This window comes from Sarcophilus harrisii, chromosome 4, assembly GCF_902635505.1.
Source record: "Sarcophilus harrisii chromosome 4, mSarHar1.11, whole genome shotgun sequence".
Lineage (NCBI taxonomy): Eukaryota > Metazoa > Chordata > Mammalia > Dasyuromorphia > Dasyuridae > Sarcophilus > Sarcophilus harrisii.
This window is the reverse complement of record NC_045429.1, coordinates 335,349,109-335,367,944: the sequence shown is the minus strand read 5'-3', so window position 1 is coordinate 335,367,944 and position 18,836 is coordinate 335,349,109. Positions and strand designations below refer to the sequence as shown.

The 18,836-nt window shown below is 52.1% G+C and overlaps 1 protein-coding gene across 2 annotated transcripts in view; it reads right to left on the bottom strand.

Moving 5' to 3' along the window:
* Positions 1–1,369: 1,369 nt before the first annotated feature.
* RARA (retinoic acid receptor alpha) overlaps positions 1,370–18,836 on the bottom strand; it is a 43,583-nt gene continuing 26,116 nt past the window's right edge. The window contains exons 1-8 of one of the 2 annotated variants that reach the window (XM_031966231.1): positions 18,283–18,540; positions 11,830–11,978; positions 9,773–9,914; positions 6,972–7,132; positions 4,165–4,341; positions 3,588–3,792; positions 2,128–2,286; positions 1,370–1,826 (exon numbers count right to left, since the gene is read on the bottom strand). In XM_031966231.1, coding sequence (XP_031822091.1) covers positions 1,603–1,826; positions 2,128–2,286; positions 3,588–3,792; positions 4,165–4,341; positions 6,972–7,132; positions 9,773–9,914; positions 11,830–11,978; positions 18,283–18,451 — 1,386 coding nt within the window. In that variant the 5' untranslated portion in view covers positions 18,452–18,540 and the 3' untranslated portion in view covers positions 1,370–1,602. Of the gene's footprint in view, positions 1,827–2,127; positions 2,287–3,587; positions 3,793–4,164; positions 4,342–6,971; positions 7,133–9,772; positions 9,915–11,829; positions 11,979–18,282; positions 18,541–18,836 lie in introns of those variants that run through there. The other variant, XM_031966230.1, reaches the window with a different exon arrangement.

Here is an 18,836-nt window from a genome sequence, read left to right as displayed (position 1 = left end):
GAGATGACTCAGGAACTCAGGTGTCTTTGTCTGTCTGCAGTGTGTGTGTGTGGGGGGGGGGAATGTAAGGTGGCCACTGCCCCAGCCCAGGATGGGAAAAAGGGATTGCTGGTGGCTGTGAGGCTGGGGTAGGAGCAAGAGAGGTCAGTGTCTCTGAGCCTCCCACTCCCCTTCCCCCCTGTGGCTATCCCATTCACAGTGGGTACAGGGCAGGGTCCCCAGGGAAAGGGGAGGCTAGACCTGATGTAGTGGGGGTGGGGGGAAGGCATCAGCTCTCTGCTATGGTGGAGGAAGGGACGGAGCTTACTTTGTAAGCCTGGGGAGGGGCGTGGGGAGTGCATCTCGCCTAGCTCCTCCCTTTCCCCCAGTCTCTCAGACCAGTACCCTCCAACCCTTGGTGGGGGAGGAAAGAGGGGAGCACCACACAATAGGAGCTGGGGGAGGAGAAACAATAAGCCCCTTCCCTGCCCCCTACAAAGAGCCTCCTTTCTCCCCTGCTCTCTAGGAAAGCCCACACCCAGTGGTTAGGAGTAGAGAAGCGGTGTGGGGGCCTGGCCCCCTCTTCCCCAGTGATGGAGGGGATGTTGGGGGTATAGAGAGAGGGGTTGGCTTTAGAGCAGTATTTCACAGTTTTAGAGAGAAAACTGAGGAGAAACGGGCCTGGGAGGGGAAGGGAAGGAGAGGGAAAAGGGTGGGCAAAGGAAATAAGTAGGGAGGGAGTTCTCTTGGGGTTAGGTATTCTTCTCTCCCCCATTAATCTCCCCTCCCCCTCCCCAGGCTCTGAGCCCAGCTGCCCCCAGGGCAGCGCCCCCTCCCCCCAATGCACAGCACAGATTCCTTCAGTACAAATGTGCTTAAAATGAAACTTCTTATTTAAAAAAAAAATCAAAACAAAAAAATTAAAATAAAAACAAAACCAGCGGGGGAGGTGGTAATATCTGGGAGGAAAGGGAAGGGGGGCAGGGCGGGACTCAGCGGAGTATATACAGGGGAGAAGCCCTGCCCCCCATCACCAACCTGAGGGGATTCCACAGCATGGGGGCCTCTACCCAACCCCCCCACCTCAGCCCCCAGACTTTCCCCCAGCCCGGGAGGGGGAGGGGAAGCGGATGGCTTACTAGTTTTGAGAATGGTGGGGCCGGAAGCCCCCGGAGTTTGCTGGTGATGAACATGAGGCTTGGGGGGGAGCGGAGTGGAGAGTAGGGGAGTGGTGAGCAAAGAGGCGCTTCCATGACCATGGCATTCTCTCCACCCGCTCCCACCCCATCCCGGCCTGGGACTGGGGAAGAGGGCACCCTCCGCCCTTGGTTCCTCACCCCAACCCCCCACCGTGTCAAGGAGGTCCGTCCAGGGCCGTCCAGTTCGGGCTGCGGTTAAGTAAGTCCATTGTAGGGAAAGGGGGAGGAGACTCGGCTCCCTCCTTCCATCCCGACCCCAGGCCCCCTCGAGGCGAGGCGCAGGGACCTCCTTCAGTCCTGGGGGGCGGGCGCCGGGAGAGGGGAGTCGTGTTTCGTGGTGGTTTCTTTCTGACGGCCAGAGAAAGCCAGGTTGTGGGGTGAGGGCTGTGTCCGTGTTTCCGCAGGGGGGAGAGCCGGGGTCGGGTCAGGGAGAGTGGGTGGCCGGGCTGCTTCTGTTGGAGCTGGGGGAGAGGCTGGGGCTGCAGCTGCCTGGCGGCGGGTCCAGACTGCTCCCGCCCCCTTCCCTCCCGCCGCCCCCCGGCTGTCCACTCAGAGTGTCCAGTCCCTCTGAGTTCTCCAGCATCTCCTGGATGAGAGGGGGCATAGAACCTGGGATCTCCATCTTCAGCGTGATCACTCGCTCGGCTCCTGGAGGGGAGGCCGGAGGGAGGGAGGTCAGCCACGGGGCCGGCCCGCGGGGGGACCTCCCTCCCTCCTCATTCTTGTTGGCATGTTTCAATGTTTGTTTTGGTGATGGTTACAATAAACATTTTAAGGTTACAATAAATGTTTTAAAAGGCGTCTCGGCAGTCGCGGGGCGCTGTGAGGGGGAGGTGGCCACTTGTGGGGGGGGGGGGGGGGGGCGGGGGGGGCAGGGACTGCGGGGGAGGGGAGGGTCTCACTGTCAGCAAGGGCCCCACGGGAGGGGGGGCACGGGGGCTTCACGTACCCTTGGCGCTAATGCTTCGAAGGTCCGTGATCTTCATCAGCATTTTGGGGAACATGTGAGGTCGACTGGGTCGCCGTTTCCTCACGTAGACCTTGAGGGCCTCCAACAGTGGCTCCTGCAGCGTGTCCACCTTGTCCGGCTGCTCCAGGTCCTGCCGGTCTGGGCGGGGGGGGGGAAGCGAGGTGAGCGTCCGCTCCCCCCTCTCAGGTGCCAGCCATCCGGCGCGCAGTTCCGGCCGTGGCCACTGGGGGGCACCGCTGCCCAGTCTCCGGGCGGAGTCCTGGCGCAGGTGAGGATGGGGCTCCCTTTACCCTTTATCAGCCGTGCAACGCAGGAGACCGCACCTTATCTCCGGCTCCGTCAGCTCGGGCCTCCCCTCCCTCCTCGCTGAATCCTTGACCCCGGACCTTCCTTTCCCCCTCGGACCTGTGACTTTATCAGTGAGAGCTGTGCCGACCCGCAGCTTTTCTGTGGCTTATCTGCCGGATTCTGGCCTTGGGGCTCTGAGACCTGCTCATGGTCGGGGCTGAAGCCGGGACTCCGACCTCCGACCCGTCCAAGGCGAGCCCTCGCTCCTCCTACGGGCCCTCAAACTTGTCCCGCTCCGCGTCCCTTTTCGGCCGAGAGATTTTTACGCGACTCCTGGCTTATAGCTCATAAAATAGATCCGCAAATCAAACATTTGCTGATAATGAGCCATAACTTCAGAATGCCCACATTTGGTTTAAGGAGCCAGGCTCTACAGCCGCTGTCCTTAGCCTGACAAAATCCCCTGGGACGATGAAGCGGGAAGAGCAGTGGGTTAGCAGAGGGGGAAACAGCAGAGAGGAAACCCATCCTTCTTAGCTTAGATTCTTCTAGACTGGAGATTCGCAGCCTCTTTTTGTGTCCTAGATCTCTTTGGTAATCTAGTACAGCCCATGGGCCTCTTCTTAGAATACTGTTGTTAAGGGCACCAGTCTTACAGCAGGCACACTTGTTTCCTTTAACTTTCTGATTTTGATATAATTGGTTTCTTTTGGAATACTATGTATTTTATGCATTTAAAAGCATTTTTCTGAAAGGGGTCCTTTGGATTGATTAGACCAAGAGTCCACAAAAAGGTTAAGAACTCCTGAACTGGACTGATCAAGAGGAAGTTACTGGGACTAAAGATCCATCCCTTCCTCTGGGAATCTCCTGAGTCTTGGGCTTGGATGGCAGCATTCTGCTGGAAGCTCAAGAGGTAGTATTAAAAGCAACATAAAGGATCATCCTGTCTTCATCTGAAAAGCATTATGGTAGTTGTCTCCCCTTCCTTGGCCCCTTCACAGTATCTATTTTATAGTTTCACAAACTCCATCCTGATGAGAGACCCTAACAGAGGCTTGGGGAGCTGCCATGAAACCTGCCCACACTGCCCTCAGCTCCACTTCTACTCCACATCCCCAGTTCCCCTTGAGTTCCTAAAACCCACCCACCTCCACAGATGAGGCAGATGGCACTGAGGAGCCCAGTCTCAGCATCATCCATCTCCAATGGCAGCAGCTGGTTGGCGAAGGCAAAGACCAGGTCGGTGAGGGGCCCAAAACCTGCATTGTGCATCTGCGTCCGGTTGAGGGTCAACCCATCTGAGAAGGTCATTGTGTCCTGTTCTGGTGTGTACCTCGTGCAGATCCGAAGAATCTGGGAGAGGTTCAGAGCAGGAAAAGGTCAAATTGGTGCATTACTTTCTGGACATGTAGGCACCTTCTAGCCTTGAGGAATTCATCGAGGGAGTCATCTTGGTCATCCCCTATTTCCATGCCAAATAAATCCCAGTCCCAACCCAATATCTCCTATGTCTGTTTTCCTAGAGAAGTTTCAGCCAGAGTCTAAGATAACTTCAGCTAGTATTTTCCTTCAGTGGGAAAGGAAAATAAATAGAAAATTGACTAGCACTGAAAGTAGTCTAAGTCTCCCCACGGGGGAAAAAGGATTATAGCAAAGGGTGCAAACGGAAGGGCAATAGACAAGGAGGGAGCAAACACTAGGTCAAGCGGTTCTAGAGTCCCTCACCAGGATGTCCAGGCAGGCAGCCTTGAGAAGGGTGATCTGATCAGCAATGGTAAGAGTGGTGAAGCCGGGAAGCTGCTTGGCAAACTCCACAGTCTTGATGATGCATTTAGTGGAGAGTTCACTGAACTTGTCCCAGAGGTCAATATCCAGGGAGACCCTTTGTTCTGAGCTGTTGTTCTATGGGAAAAGAAGGAAAAAGGCTTGTGACAGATACCAGTCAGTTGTCCCCTGTGGCTCACCTAATGATGACTCTTCTCTTCCTGGGCTTGTTCTCTCAACTGCCTCAGCATCCACCAACCTTTGCCCCTGACTCAACACCATATTACTGATGACAGCTGAGACCCTGCCCACAATGCAATCCGATCAGTGCTTGTTTCTATCCTAACAAAGCACTTTCTTCCCCAACCGAGAAGCAGATAATGCTTCATTAGCTTTAGGCAATTAGTTAAGGGAAATGGAAAAAGTGCTAGACTTGGGATCAATAAGACTTGAGTTTGAATCCTGATTTGATACATTATTGTATGATCTACATTAACATCACTTAACCTTATTCAGCTTCAGTTTTCTTAGATGTAAACTGACATAACAATAATGACCTACCTTACAGGATTGTTTGGAGAATCAAAAGAGTAACATATCATCAAGTGCTTTGCAAGCTTTAAATCAACATGTAAATGTTATTTGTTACTATTATCCCTCCAGATGATACTCTAAGAGGTCAGTCAGTAAATACTTATTAAGCATGTATTAAGCAAACTTATTAATACTTATTAAGCATGTATCAGGCACTATGCTAAGTATTGGGGATACAGAAAGAAGCCAAAGTCTTTGCCCTCATAGAACAGGGGAGACAACAAGCAAATAAATGTGTGCAAACAAGCTATAGAAAAGGAAAATAGGAAATAATGAACAGAAGGGATGTACTAGGAGAAGCAGGGGCTTGGAAAGACATCCTGTAGAAAATGGGAAGGAAGTGTGGTGCCTAAGAAAAAACATTGGACCTGAAAACAGGAGATATCTGGGATTCTATCACACCTTTGCCCCATCCTAGCTATTTGAGCATAGACATGTCCCTTAATACTTCCCTTGTCCTTCCTAATAGAGAGACAAGGTGCCCTGAGGGGGTAGGGGTGCAGAATGCTGCATATACTGGGGTCAGTGTGTCAGATAGTCTAGCTTAACTGTTTTCCTTGGCTCAGTGTGGGATACGATATTACAAAATGACTGTAGTCAGACAGAAGCTATCAATAGATCTTGTAAAATAATTTGAAATATCTGCAGGACCAACTTCTCAGAGTGATCAAAAAATCAAAGAAGATGGTAACATAAGCAAAAAACTTTGCAGAGCCTAAATAATTTGTTCTTCAGTATATCCCAACAATTCTAGTTCAAATCTGCAAGGAGACCCAAAAGACTACAAAACTGCATCGCCTTTGACCTAGTTACACCACTAGTAGATAATAAAGTAGATAAAGAGATCAAAGAAAGATATGTACAAAAATATTTGTAATAGCTCTTTTTGTGGGGGCAATGAATTAGAAATTGAAAGGATGCCCATCAATTGGGAAATGGCTAAACAAGCTGTGATCTGTGATTGTGATGGAACACCACTGTGTTGTGGGAAATGACAAGGGGGGTGATTTTAGAAAAACAGGGCAACATGAACTGATGCAAAGTGAAGTGAGCAGAACTGGGAGAACTAGTACATAGTAACAGCAATATTGTAACAATGCTCAACTGTGAAAGATTCAGCTACTCTGATAGATACAATGCTCCACAACAATTCCAAAGGACCCATCCACCTCCAGAGAGAATCTGAATGCAGAATAAAGGATACTTTTTTTCAGTTTATTTTTCTTGCTCCCTCCCCCCCATAGGCTAATATGGAAATATGCTTTGTATGACTTCACATGTATAATTGATATCATATTGCTTGCCTTCTCACTGGTGGGGGAAGGGCTGGAGGATAAGAAAGAATTTTTAATTCTAAAGTTTTAAAATATTCAAAAAACAACAACAAAACAGGTGTGTGTGTGTGTGTGTGTGTGTGTGTGTGTGTATTTATCAATTCAATTTTATTAAAGTGACTAGATGGAAAAGTCAATAGTCAATAGTCCTGGGCCTGGAACCAGGAAGATCTGAGTTCAAATACATATGATTCTGGGTAAATTGCTTAGCCTCCTTCAGCCTATTTTCTTATCTGTAAAATGGGGAGGATAAGGGCATTCACCTCCCCGTGTTGTTGTTGTGGGGATTATGTTTGTTTGTAAGGATAATATTGGTAAGAGCTTAACACCGTGCCTGGTGCATGCTTAATGACTGTTTCCTTCCCTCCTCTGGCTAAAGGTTACACTTCACTGAGATTTGTGGGACACCCCATATAAATGTCAGTTGCTCTTACTGGGTTTCCCCCCAGCCCTGCCCTGTGATTTCCACAGCGAGATCTTCCAGTAAGGAAGCTTCTGTAAATACAGGTAAACCTTCAGTGACAATGATGACTTTTGATCTTCACTGCAACACTCTTACAGATCAGGAAACCGAGGCTCCAGGAGAGTCAACCGCCTCGTGGCCCATGTCCACATGACTAGGAAAGTTGTGGATTTTTTTATATAGCCCCCACCCCCAGAACCCAGAACTCCAGCGACAAGGAAGGCAGGGTGGCAGGAAGATCGGGGAATCCCATCAATGCCTTCAGCATCCCCATCCCGGAGCCTTGCTCCCAATACCTAGCCCCCCCAGCCCATTTACCCCTCCCTGCACCCCGCCATCTCCCCAAGCTCCTTGGTCCTCCTCCTTTGCTCCCGTACCGTAGTGTATTTCCCAAGCTGGCAGAGGGCAGGGAAGGTTTCCTGATGGGCTTTTCGAACCTTCTCAATCAACTCCTCCACCTCAGGGGTCAGCGTGTAGCTCTCGGAACACTCGGCTTTAGGTGTCTCTTTCTTTTTCTTATTCCGATCGTTCCTCACAGCTGGAGGAGGGAGGGCAGGGGAGAGGGGGAGCGAAAGAGTGTGATGGGCGAGGTCCTTTCCTGAGGCCCTAGGTCCCTACCCCGGGGGGGCCCCTCCTATCTTAAAAGGGTGGGATTTCCTCCCCAGGCCAGCCAGAGCTGTTATCTCCTCAGCAAAGTCATTTTCGTGAAAACACACACACACACACACACACACACACACACACACACTTCCCTACCAAGGGTGAGAAAACTGGTCCTCTAGCCTCAGTGCTCCCTCCCTCACCCACATACACACACACTACATGTAGCAATGTTTTCACCACATCTGCAGGCCTGCAGCTTGGCTGGGAATAGGCCCCAGGCACTGCCAAGGGGCACGGGTACATGCCCTTCTATGTCCCCGTGCCCTGGGCTGCGTGCATTTATCTGTGCACATTCACGTCACCAGTTCTACTACCCCAAACTCTTTTTTTTTTCCTTTCCTCATCATCCTCCTTCAGGGCCCTTGCACTCCCTGAGCCTTGGACCTCTTACTGCCTGATGCAAAGGGTCCCTCTATCCCTGCATCTGAGTAGAGCACCTCAAGGTGGGACTGGGAGGGGTCGGGAGGAACAGTGCTCTCAAGGCCCCCCCCCAAAGGAAAGGGAATCAGGCAGGAGGGTGGGAATGGGGGGGATCTCTCGGCCCATTAGCCAGGGAGCTGACAAATCACCGTGGGCGCTGAGCCGCACACACCACTCGCCTTTAAAGAAGCGATGGGGTCGTTACCAGCCGATTATCCCCGACACACAATCACTCACAGGGCAGGGACTCAGCCGATGGTGGGTGGGGGAAGGGGGGGGATGGCTGAGGAGGAGATCTGGGAGAGTGAGGGGGATGGGGGGTTTGTCAGTCAAGGGGGGGGTAGAAGGAAGGTGGGGAAAGGGAGAGAGGGAGAGGGAGAGGAGAGAGAGAAGGGGAGAGAGAAAAAGAGAGAGGGGGAGAGAGAAAGAGAGGGGGAGAGAGAGAGAGGAGCTGGCATAATTTGGAGATCACTCATGTCGACTCTGCAAATTCAATAAAGTGCAGGAGAGAGAGAGAGGGCGAGGGTGAGGGAGAGGAAGAGAAAGCGGGGGGATAATTTGGGAAGAGAAAATTGCAGCTGTGACAAGACGTTTATCATTCGGAAGCTTTAATTCTATTGAAATGGCAGCTGCTCAGCTCCAGGGCACAGAGCTCTGGGAAGGCAGGGAGGGAGGAAGGGCCTAGGAGGGAAGGGGGGGTCCCCATGGCTGTCTGTCCCCAACCTATTCCTTTTCTCCGAGCACATACACACACTGAGGTAGAGTTGAGGAAAGCCTGAAGGTGAAGGAGGATCAGTCCAGAGGTGGATTCCCTCTAGGGATTCAAAGCTCCCTACTTCTGCCCTCCCCACCTCTCCATGAAGGGAGCCTGGGAAAACTCCTGCATGTGTGTGTGTATGTGTGTATGTGTAGGGGGGTCCTTACATACTAGGGGTAGCAAATCTCATCCTCTACCTCCTGCAGTGAGCCAGCACCAGCCCAAGCTGAGGGGGAGGTGGGGGAGGAGGAGGGGGAGATGAAAGGGGTGGAAGAGGAAGGCGGCGCATGCTCAGTCCCAGACAGAAGCCCAGATGCAGGGTCTGTCACTAAGGCTGGGGCACACTGGAGACTGGGAAACTCTGGGCTTCCCAAAGGCTGTAGACTAGACCTGCTTCTTCCCTCAGAACTCATGTACCTCCCACTAGGAAAAGGGATGGGAAATGGACAGGGCTCCATATATCTAGGGCCTCTATCTACATGTGTCTGAGGCTCTGCACACATATGTACATTCATATTTCTTCCACACCCCCATGCTATACTGGGCTATGGATTGGGGGCAGGGAAGGGGAGCCCTGCTGCCGCTGCCACCTCCCCCAAGTCTGAAGGTTCCAGCTCCATGACAACGGCCAACGCAGACGGAGGCTTCTGTCAGCGTCATTTATCTCTGACATCATCAATCATCGGTTGCCATAACAACACCCATGATTCAAACACAAGAGGGTTCCCCCCAGCCTAGGCCCTGCCTCCTTCTAGCTGGCCCTGTGCTCAGCCCAAATTCAAAATCTGTGTTCCTCCCAGTCAGACTGGGAGCCCAAGATCTGAGATGGTGTGGAGTGGAGGGGGGGACAGAGAAAAGAAGGGTTTTTCAATCCTCTCCTACTACCCTTCTTTCCCCAGGGATTCCCTAGTACTCTTAAGGTTCTGGGACCACAAGTCCTCTGAAGGGATGTGTGCTAAATGGAATCAGTCCTTCTCCCTTCCCCCTCAAGGTCAGAGGGAACCCAGGTGTCCCTCCCAGATCTCACCATATGCTAAACAGAGAATATAAGCAGGTCCAAGAAAACAGCTTCTATACTCTCTCTCTCCCTCCCTCTCTTTGTCTCTCTGTCTGTCTCTCTTTGCTCTTTCTCCGTCTCTATCTCTCTCCTCTTCAGCACCAACTCCTTCATGAAATGCTGGGCTTTTCCCTCTGCTTCCCCCATCTCCCACAATCCCAACAGTTCCTCCTATTGCCCAAGGGCTGAAAGGGAAACCCGGGTCACAGACTGTACACAGCACTATGTCCTCCCAGGATTCCCAGCCATGTCAAGGGAGGGTAGCAGGGGGCGGCACTCACACTCTTTGGACATGCCCACTTCGAAGCATTTCTGTAGCCGGCAATACTGACAGCGGTTCCTCGTCACCTTGTTGATGATGCAGTTCTTGTCTCGGTGACATGTGTACACCATGTTCTTCTGGATGCTTCGACGAAAGAAGCCCTACAATTGGAAGAAGAGGCAGGTTGGGGAGGTGCAAAGGTCAGCAGCCACAGAACAGGGACGGGAAAGGGGGCAGATCCCCCTTGGGGGCTTGGGTGAAGAAGAGATGGCATTTCATCCCTACTCAGTCTCCTCAGCACCTTCCTGGTGAGCCCCTGGGTCAGGAGAATGTGATTCAGCAACAAGAAAGGGAAGTCCCAGAGGAGAATCCCAATGGCTGCCTGCTGAGGCTGCTGCTTCCGCTCCGGCCCCTCCAGCCTCTGGCATCCTTAGCTGCTTCTCCTCTGAGGAAGTAGCCCCAGGGAAACTAATGAGTCAGGGAGGGGTGTGGAGGGGTAAGATGGGGGGAGGCAGAGCCCACAATCTCAGGGGCTGAGAACACGCTGGCAAGCAGGCACAGGCACAGGCTGACGCACAGCAAGGGGATATAGGCACAAAGGCCAGCAGGCAGAGATGAACCAGCGGGCTGGCAGGCAGACCAACAGAGGCAGACAGGAAGAGGGCCAGACAGGCAGAGGCAGTGGGCAGAGAGACAGACAGGAGGGCACAGGGCGGGCACAGAGACGAACAGATGGGCAGAGGTGGACAGTCAGTCAGAGAAGTGGGCACAGAGGTGAACAGGCAGAGGTAGGCAAATGGGCAGAGAAGTGGGCACAGGTGAACAGGCGGAGGTGGGAAGACAGGCAGAAAAGTGGGCACAGAGGTGAACAGGTAGAGGTGGGCAAACGGGCAGAGGTGGGCAAATGGGCAGAGAAGTGGGCACAGAGGTGAACAGGCAGGCAGAAAGGTGGGATGGACACAGAGGTAGAAAGATGGGTAGAGAGTCAGACAGAAGGGCAGGAGAAGCCAAGAGACAGGCAGGAAGAAGGATACACTAAGGCACAAAGACAGAGAAGGCACTGAAGTAGAGAAGGAAGGCAAAGACAGACAGACAGATGGACAGGGAGAAAGAAGGGAACAAAGAGAGGCTGGGAAAGAAGGCACAGATGGGCAGGCAGTGCCCACACCAGGTGTACCATCCCACCACACATGCACATACACAAGCACAGAGGGGCGGGCGGAGGCCCTGGGCCCTGCCCCTGAGCTCTGTTCCCAAGTTCACAAGACAATTTGCTCCAGGTTAGACAAGCCCAGAGTTAGAGAACTCAGCTGTGGGAGCTGAGGCCCCAGGGAGGTGTGGTGGGAGTGGGAAGGACTGTGCCCATACTGGCTACTTTTGATCAACCCTCTCCTCCTCCCAAGGCCGTCGATAATGGCGTAGGAACAGGGCCTGAGTGGGTGGCTGTGGGACCGACCGCAGGATGCATTGGCCTTGGGGAGGGGTCCTGGGCTTGGGCCCCCTCTGAGAGCGGGGTAAGCAACTCCCAAGGGCCGATCTGCACCTCCTCTCACCGGGCATTCCTCCTGCCAGGTTATTCCAATAGGGTTCAGGCAGGACTGCTGGGGGAGGCCTCCTGGGGCTCTCGCCAAGAGCAGGTCAGATGCCAGCTCACCATGGTAACCCCAGCAGCAGCAGTGGCGGGTATTCACCCTGCCAGCCAGAGACATCAACCTTGAGAATGCAGACTGTAATGGGGAGAGGGAACCCACACCTTGGACTGGGAGGGGTCTACCCAGGGGAGGGCAGGAGGCAGCCTGAGAAGTCAGCACAGACAGACTCTCTGCAGTCGTAACCACACATCCCTTCCTTCTTAAAGACCACAACATCCCTGCTTGCTCCTTGTACCCTCATCCTCTCTCAAGGAATACAGACAGAATAAAGGCAAAAACAACCCCCTTCCCTTCCACAAATCAAATTATCAAAATCACAGATTGTGGCCAGGAAAGAAGGGGAAACCCATAGATATCTTTGACATTTCAAAGTTATCTCCTCCCCTCATTTTCAGCAATGGACTGTTCAATACACTTAACTCACCTTACATCCTTCACAGGCACTGACCCCATAGTGGTACCCCGAGGACTTGTCCTGGCAGACAAAACACGGCTTGTAGATTCGGGGGAGAGGAGGTGGTGAGGGGGGGCTGGGCACAATCTCCTCCGAGCTGCTGCTCTGAGTTTCAATGGCTGAAAGGGTTGGCAAGTGAAAATGAAAAAGCACAGGTTAGCAATCCTAGGCTCCAATCCTGATTCCTGAAAACACCACCCAATAATTCTCATAGGCAATATGATTGGGGAAAAGTATGGGATTAGAAAGAAAAAGATGTGAGTTCAAATTCTGATTCTTCTCATTACCTCCTGTGATCTAGAATGTCTTCTCAGTGGGCTATAACATGCAACTCACAATCGATCACTTACGAATCCCACCTTCCAAACTCTCCCCCGTGGCCACATGATTATAGGCAGACCCAGACCAGCTAAAGAGACACTACCTTACACAATGTCATCACTTAGATAAAATATCGACTTAATGGGTCACAGTGATCACCCACTGAAACCCTTTCTCATTAATTCTTCTTTCCTTCCATATAGCTAGGAAGGAGTTAAAGCAAGATGGGAAGAGGAGGGAGGGCCTGAGTCTGGACCAGAGGAAACTGGGGTCAACAGGATGTTCAAAGGCAGTCCACTCCCCCTCCTTTCTCTGCTTCCGTTCTTTGCCCCCCCAACCCTGAAGCAGTCATGGCTCCTCCCCCACCAAACCATTCCCTCCCCCTCCTCTGGTCAGGAAACTAAGGGGTAAAGCAGGAGGGCAGAGACACTGTTAATTTTCCACCCTCTCAGCTCTTGGCCTACCAAATAGGAGAAGGATAGAGATCCCCTAACATTGACACTAGGGGTACCTCTTCCCAGGGATCAGAGATTAGGAATCTCCTTGGTGTTCTCTACCAGCCAGCCAGTCATGGGTGAATTTGTGTTACTGAAGGGATGTGTTGGGGTGTTGTCCCTCAGCCAAAGTGGGGGGGGCACAAAAGAGGCTTGTTTCTTCTCAATGGTCAGTCTGTCCCAGCCTTCTTACTGTTTAGGACTCACTCCACCCCTCCTACTATTGGGTTTCCAGCAAACGGGAAGGTGAGTGACCTGGCAGGGAGGCAGTTGGGTATACAACGCAGGCCAGATTCTCCACAGTCATACTGTCTTCCAGACAGCTGAGGGGAGGTTAGGAGATCCATGTTAGAACACCCCACTGCCAAGACACCTTCTTAGGTGTCATTCCCCCACAGCTTTCAAACCATCACAACTACCATCCAACAGCCATAGCTTCCAGTCTACTTCCTCTCTGCCCTCTCCTGACCTCCAGCCAAGTCAGTGAAGTTCTGAAGGGATTTGCCTATATGATGACGTAAAGGGAATTCCAGCCCCTCAAAATGGATTCTCTTACACCTAACCATTATCTACCAAGCTCTAGCAAGAACAGCTCTGTGAACTTATAACAATGTCCAAAGTCGAAAGCACCCCCTTAACCATCACCAAATGTCACACACACACACACACACACACACAGAGCACTTCAAACTCCCAAAACTTCCTGCTTGATGACAACAGAACACTGAATACTAGGAGAGGGAAGACACTAGCCCGTTCTCCTTCCCCCACCTCAACTCCACCAATGATAAACCATTTTCTCTCTGGGGGTTGCCAGGGGGATGGAGAGAAGGGCACTGTGCCAGCCTAATTGGCTAGGGCCTACCGTCGTCTCAAACTCCCCCCCCCAAATACCCCAACCTGGAATGTTAATGGTGGCAGTTCAATCTCTCCATCCTGACCTCAGTTTCTCCTACAAACTGGAATTCAATGCAGGAAAGCACCATAAAACTTAGATCTCCTGGGGGCCTTCATCCCACAAAAGTGTCCTATACCCTGCTTCCCTAGACAAGTAAATCAGACAGACAGGGAGGCCTGAGAACAGCTGCTGGGGTGGGGGGGTGGTAACTGGAAGGGGGGGTGAGGGGCCAGGACGAGGCTGGGGGGGAGGGGATCTGGACAAAGGAGTCCTTTGTTGTGCTAACTTTTTCCAAGACGCAAACCAGCAACAATAGACAATCCAGGCTGGAGAAGGTTGGGGGAGTGGGGGAGAAGCGATATCAAGGACAAGGGGGTGTGGGTCCCCAGTGCCTGACCAGGAGCCTAGCATTCCAACAAGCTGAGGGACAAAGGCAGTGACCCCTTCCCTCCTACCCCACCTGGCCTTTGGCCTCTTGGCCCCGCCTTCCCTAGAGGACCAGACCCCACCCCCCAAGTGCCACTTTATGCAGAGGATTGAAAACGGTCACTTCTCTAAGGGGAGAAAAGGCAGAGAAAGAGACGGAGACCTTGGGGAGCAGAGCGAAGGAGATGGGAGACGAATGAAAAAGGATGAGGAGGCAACAGAGAGTTGAGGAAACAGAGGAGGGGGCAGAGGAAGCTAGGGAGGGAGAAACTATTGAAAGTGGGGGGTTATGAGCCGAGGAAGAGAAAAGTAATGGGGGAGGGGAAATGCAGAAAGCAAAGGCCAAGCACAAATATGCAGCAGAGGCAAAGTCCAGAGGGTGTTGGTAGAAAAGAAAAAAATTGCTTTGCAGAAAGGAGGGGTGAGGAGAGATATGGATGGACGAGCCAGAGAAAGCGACAACTCAATGGGAGAGATTTGCTTCCAACTACTTCTTCACCCCACTTCCCCTGCTTGAGCAGCTTCCCCACATGGGCATTGTCTGTCTCAGTGTTGGTCCCCCACACACAGACACACACGCAGACTTTACACAAAGACAGACGGAAACACACAGACACACACAGAGACACACACAGACAGAGAGACCTATACACAGACATACAGACACAGACACACACAGACACACACACACTCTCTTGCCTAGTCCCCCAGATAAGACCAGCCCTGTTCCTGCCACAGCCACTACCTCTGCTCTGAATCTGAAGGCTTGCTTCCTAACATTCTATCCCCTTTTCTCCCCAGGTTTATTGCTATCCCAGGAGGGGAAGAATGAGGACCAGATTGGGAGGGAGGGAGAAGTTGGTGGGTGGTAGAGGGGACTAAAGGGCCCCATCCTCTCTTCTCTCCAACTCTACCTGAAAAGAGGAGAGAGAACCTGCATCTGTCTGACCTGATGGCCACTCTATCCTTAAATATATCTTGGTCCACCCAGGAGACCACTTCCCTGCTGGAAACATCATAGAGCTGTCAGCCCCAGGGAAGAAAGAGTTTACTATCTGACTCTCTCACTACCCATCAAAGGGCACACAGCCCCAACAAGAGAAGGAAAAAGCAGAGATTAAAGGAGGAATAGTACCTAGATCAAAGTCCAGAACTCAACAGAGAACTAAGGTGTCTTGATTCCCAGCCAAGGATAGCTTAGACTGTGGAGAAAGGGGGCATCTCCTCATTCCGTTTTGGAGGGAAGAAAACTCCCTGGATTGGCCCCTCTCTCTACTACCTCCCTACCAACCCTCTAAGGGGCCAGTTTCCTGAAGATCAGCAGGAAATCAGATGGGCCCATGGCCAGAACCTCCCTTTCCCTCCCCCATCCTACGTCTGGTCCTTTGCTATTCCCCACCCTCAGCAGCCCCCAAAAGAGAAGAAAAAAATCTCCAAGGCCCAGCCCCTTCCCCAGATTTCCTAGCCCAGAGACAGAGAAGGGGGTGAAGTATGAAAATGTGCACTGGAAAGGGGCAAAGGAGGAGGAAGGGGGAGGAGGACGGAAGAGGTCTGGCCTGACTGGCCTAACTCAGATAAGCATCTCCCCCCCTCAACACTCCCCCCCCTACTCCCTGGGGCTCCCACGTGCTCCACATTCTTGGATGTCTGGGAGCAGGCAGAGGCGTAAAACAGTCCTGAGTATTAAGGCAAAGGAGAGGGGAGAAACATCCTGCCCCTACAACATCTCTACTCCCCAACAGGGGTGGAGTAGGGAAGGGGTCCCCAAGACTCTTGACCCAAGTCTATTCCCTTTGGCAAAGTAAGAATTCAAGAGTCTTCATCAAACCCCAGTCTGGATGACTCCTCCCACTGCCCCATAGGGGGAGAAGAGAACTCAGTTATCAAAGGGGTAGGAGAACAGATTATAATAACAGGAGCTGCCCAGTCTCCTAAGTTTTGTGTCTGTTGTAGGCACACATTGTGCCCTTCCTATGAAGGGCATCTGCCCCCATATCCCTGTTCCTCTTGACCTCAACTTTCTGCTCATAGTTGACCACAGCCTTTCTTCCAACTGGGAAAGTGGAAGAGGAAGAACATTGTGAGTCTAGGAAGGCTAAGTCCAAGTCTGGTCTGGTCCCCTAGATAAATGGCACACACCACGGTCTGGGATCCCAGGGGCAGAGGATAACATTCCCAAGCTTGGGACAGTCCAGAACTCATTTGGAGACATCTACCTCTCTGCCTAGTGGGCACTTTGAATGGTAAGGAGAGGGGAGGAATTGGATATAGTTAGCCTAGGACTCAACCTTGGGCAGAGGCATTCAGTGAAGATGGATAACAATGAGATCCCAGACACTCAGAACCCAACAATTTCGGAAGGGATTCCTTGGTGATAGGGAGTGAGGGTAGACTGGAGTGGGAAAGAGCTCTCAGGGAAAAATAATGACTTTAAACAGCCAGATTGTCCAGCAGAATCACCGCCTTCCCTAAATTGGGAATGGAAGTGGTAAAGAAACTTCATCTTGAGTTCTCACTTCTTCCTCTGCCTGAGTCCAGTCCCCACCCTACTCCCATTAACCAGCTAAAGTCAATAAGCAATCTCCCCTTCCCCAAAGCAAAGCCCTTCTCTCCACTGGATTCCTGGGTAAGAATCAAAGGTCAGGGGCCAGAATAATGGGAAGAGATGGATGGGGTGGGGGGTGACCACAGGAGATCAGGATGGCCAGTGTCAAGTGAAACCACATTATCTCCACCTGGTGGGTCTCTAAGTCTGATATGTATACAGAGGACTTTCTCACTCCTTTTCCAATTTGCAAAGTCCTACCCGTCCTTCCCTATCCAGGAATGCCTGTCTCTGGAGGAAAGGATCCACTCTCCAGCCTAAGAAAGAAAGGGGAGGGGAGGTGGGCAGGAAGGGAGGGTGGATTGGAATTGAGAGGCAGTCAGTCCTCTAGGGAAACCTAAGAAGCCTGAGGAGGGAGAAATCTGAGCCCATCTAGCAAAAACCCCCAGGAGAGGTCCTTCACACCCAGGTACTTTGTACACACACACAGCTGGGCACAACATACACACACAGGTGTATATACAATACACAGCCTGCATCATATACACACTACTAAGGGCTCTTAGCCATTTTTGTGTCATGGACTCCTCTGGCAGTCTGGTGAAGTTTATGGATCTTTTCAGATTATTTTCAAATTACAAAATAAAATATAATGGAAACAATTATATTGAAATAGTTATCAAAATATTAAAAGTTCCACGTTCAGGTCACCCTGACCCTTTTCCAAGAACCCTAGATTAAGAACTCTTGATCAGAAGGGTCCCATAATAGGACCCCAAGGGGTTGAATGAGATGTCCTCTGAAGTTCTAGGTCTTAGGATCATAGATCATAGATCCTAAGAGAAATAAATAACCAGGAGGAAGTATATTATGGGCCCGGGGGTCAGGGTAACAAGTTGATTTTCCCCTTTGGGAAGAAAAGGAGAGACGCCCCCACACACACACACACACACCTACTTCTCACAGTGACAAAAATCACTGGAGTCCTCTCCCTAACTGTTAAGATCTTCACTAATCACTTTGCTGCCACAGCCGTCTCCCACCAACATTCCTGATACCCTGGTTGAGAAGGGAGGGGGGTCTAAGAAAAGAACTCTAGGAAAAATGCCCATTCTACCCCCAATCTTTACTCCCCTACTGGAGGTATCCTCCCACCTTCCACAGAAGGGGAGTAAGGATACTCAAAAGCACAAAAGGTACCAGTCAGATTAAAGGGGTTCAATTTGTTCCCACTATGCCCTACTAGGTGCCAAGCTTCCTCAGGATTGGAGAAGACAGAGAAGGGGGATTAAAATAAAGTTCTTTCTGATCCACACTCTCATCTTCCCAAACAATACACACACCAACATACTCCCCTGACACCCACATTAATGAAGTGCGAGCTAGAATCCGAGCAGCAGCTGTCACCATGGGGGGGGGGGGTGCAGTTGGGGAGTGGGGGGATCCTTTTCCTCTGAGCATGACAGCCCCCAGATAGAAGCCCTTGCCCTCCCCCAAGTCGATATCACCCATTTAGTTGGGGGCAAAATCGGTGAAAGCCGATCTGAAACGGGAGGGGAGAGAGCGAGCCTGTTTCTCAGCCAAAGGGGGTTCTGAGGCGGCAGGGACAGACCGGCTCGGTGTCCACGTTGAGGGGAAGAGGAGACCAGAAACGTGCGGTGTCCGTAGGAAGCTCAGGCTTCCTATCCCAGGCCCCGAGGAACACCCTACCGTAGGAAGAGGAGAGGGTTGGTACCTACAGCGGCTCGAGTGGTTCCAAATCGGAGTCCGGAGTGGGGTGGAGTAAGGGCCGGAGGCGGGAATCCCCTTCTCAGGGAGCAGACAGGCCCGGCTCTGGTTATAGAAATCCACCACAAGGAAGGGGTTCGGGCTGGGGGTGAGCACCCCTACATCCACGCTCTCATACATCTTCCCCCCAGCGAGCAAACAGCGGAGGAGGAAGGCGGAGGAGGGAAGTCCCCGGCGGGGAGGCACTCCGAGGAGAGCCCCCCTCACCCCCAGGCACCATCCCGGGGGGCCGGGGGGCAGTTTTCTCAAAGTCCCTGGAGTTCAAATCCCCAAAAAGAGTTTTGTGTCCTGAGCGGAAGGGGGGGGGGGGGCCCCCCTTTCCAGAAACCCGGAGGCCCCCGGGGCCGAATTCCTGGGGGGGGCCCCGGGGGGTGGTTGTTGGGAGGGGGGGTGCCCCCTTTTTGGGGGGGGGGGTTTTGTTTTGGGCCTTCCTCCTTTTTGGGTTTGGGGTGGGGGGGGTTTTTTTGGTAGGTTTCCTTCCTTCCTCCTCCTCCCTAGGGAAGGG